General features: G+C 33.7%; 1 protein-coding gene across 1 annotated transcript in view; it reads left to right on the top strand.

The window, feature by feature from the left end:
* Positions 1-197: 197 nt before the first annotated feature.
* LOC119587531 (pupal cuticle protein 36-like) overlaps positions 198-347 on the top strand; it is a 1326-nt gene continuing 1176 nt past the window's right edge. The window contains exon 1 of the mRNA XM_037936255.1: positions 198-209. Within this exon, the coding sequence (XP_037792183.1) occupies positions 198-209 (12 nt within the window). The remainder of the gene's footprint in view (positions 210-347) is intronic.

Below are 347 nucleotides of genomic sequence, written 5' to 3'. Positions count from 1 at the left end.
CATATTTAGAAGCCCTCCCAGCAAAGTATTATTTTAATTTTATATCAGTAATATATGTATTCATTTAAGTAATTTTAACAAATCTGCTTTGCACAGAAATTCCGCTAACTGAAGGGAAATGGTATAAGCAAGGTCATCATTGCTGGTGAGCGAGTATATAAGGCAACGTAACTTACCTCGCCGTACAGTCTCCCAACATGAAGTTTCTCGTGAGTGCAGAAAATTATAGTTCGAGAATAGAATGTCGTACTGAATTTTATTTGTCGTAGTAATAGGAAGCTCAATATTATCTGATTGAAAATATATTTAAGAGGCAATGACCGATATAATCAACTTTCAGTAACAGT

Source organism: Penaeus monodon, chromosome 22, assembly GCF_015228065.2.
Source record: "Penaeus monodon isolate SGIC_2016 chromosome 22, NSTDA_Pmon_1, whole genome shotgun sequence".
In the NCBI taxonomy this organism is placed as follows: Eukaryota; Metazoa; Arthropoda; class Malacostraca; order Decapoda; family Penaeidae; genus Penaeus; species Penaeus monodon.
This window is presented reverse-complemented; position numbering and strand designations above follow the sequence as displayed.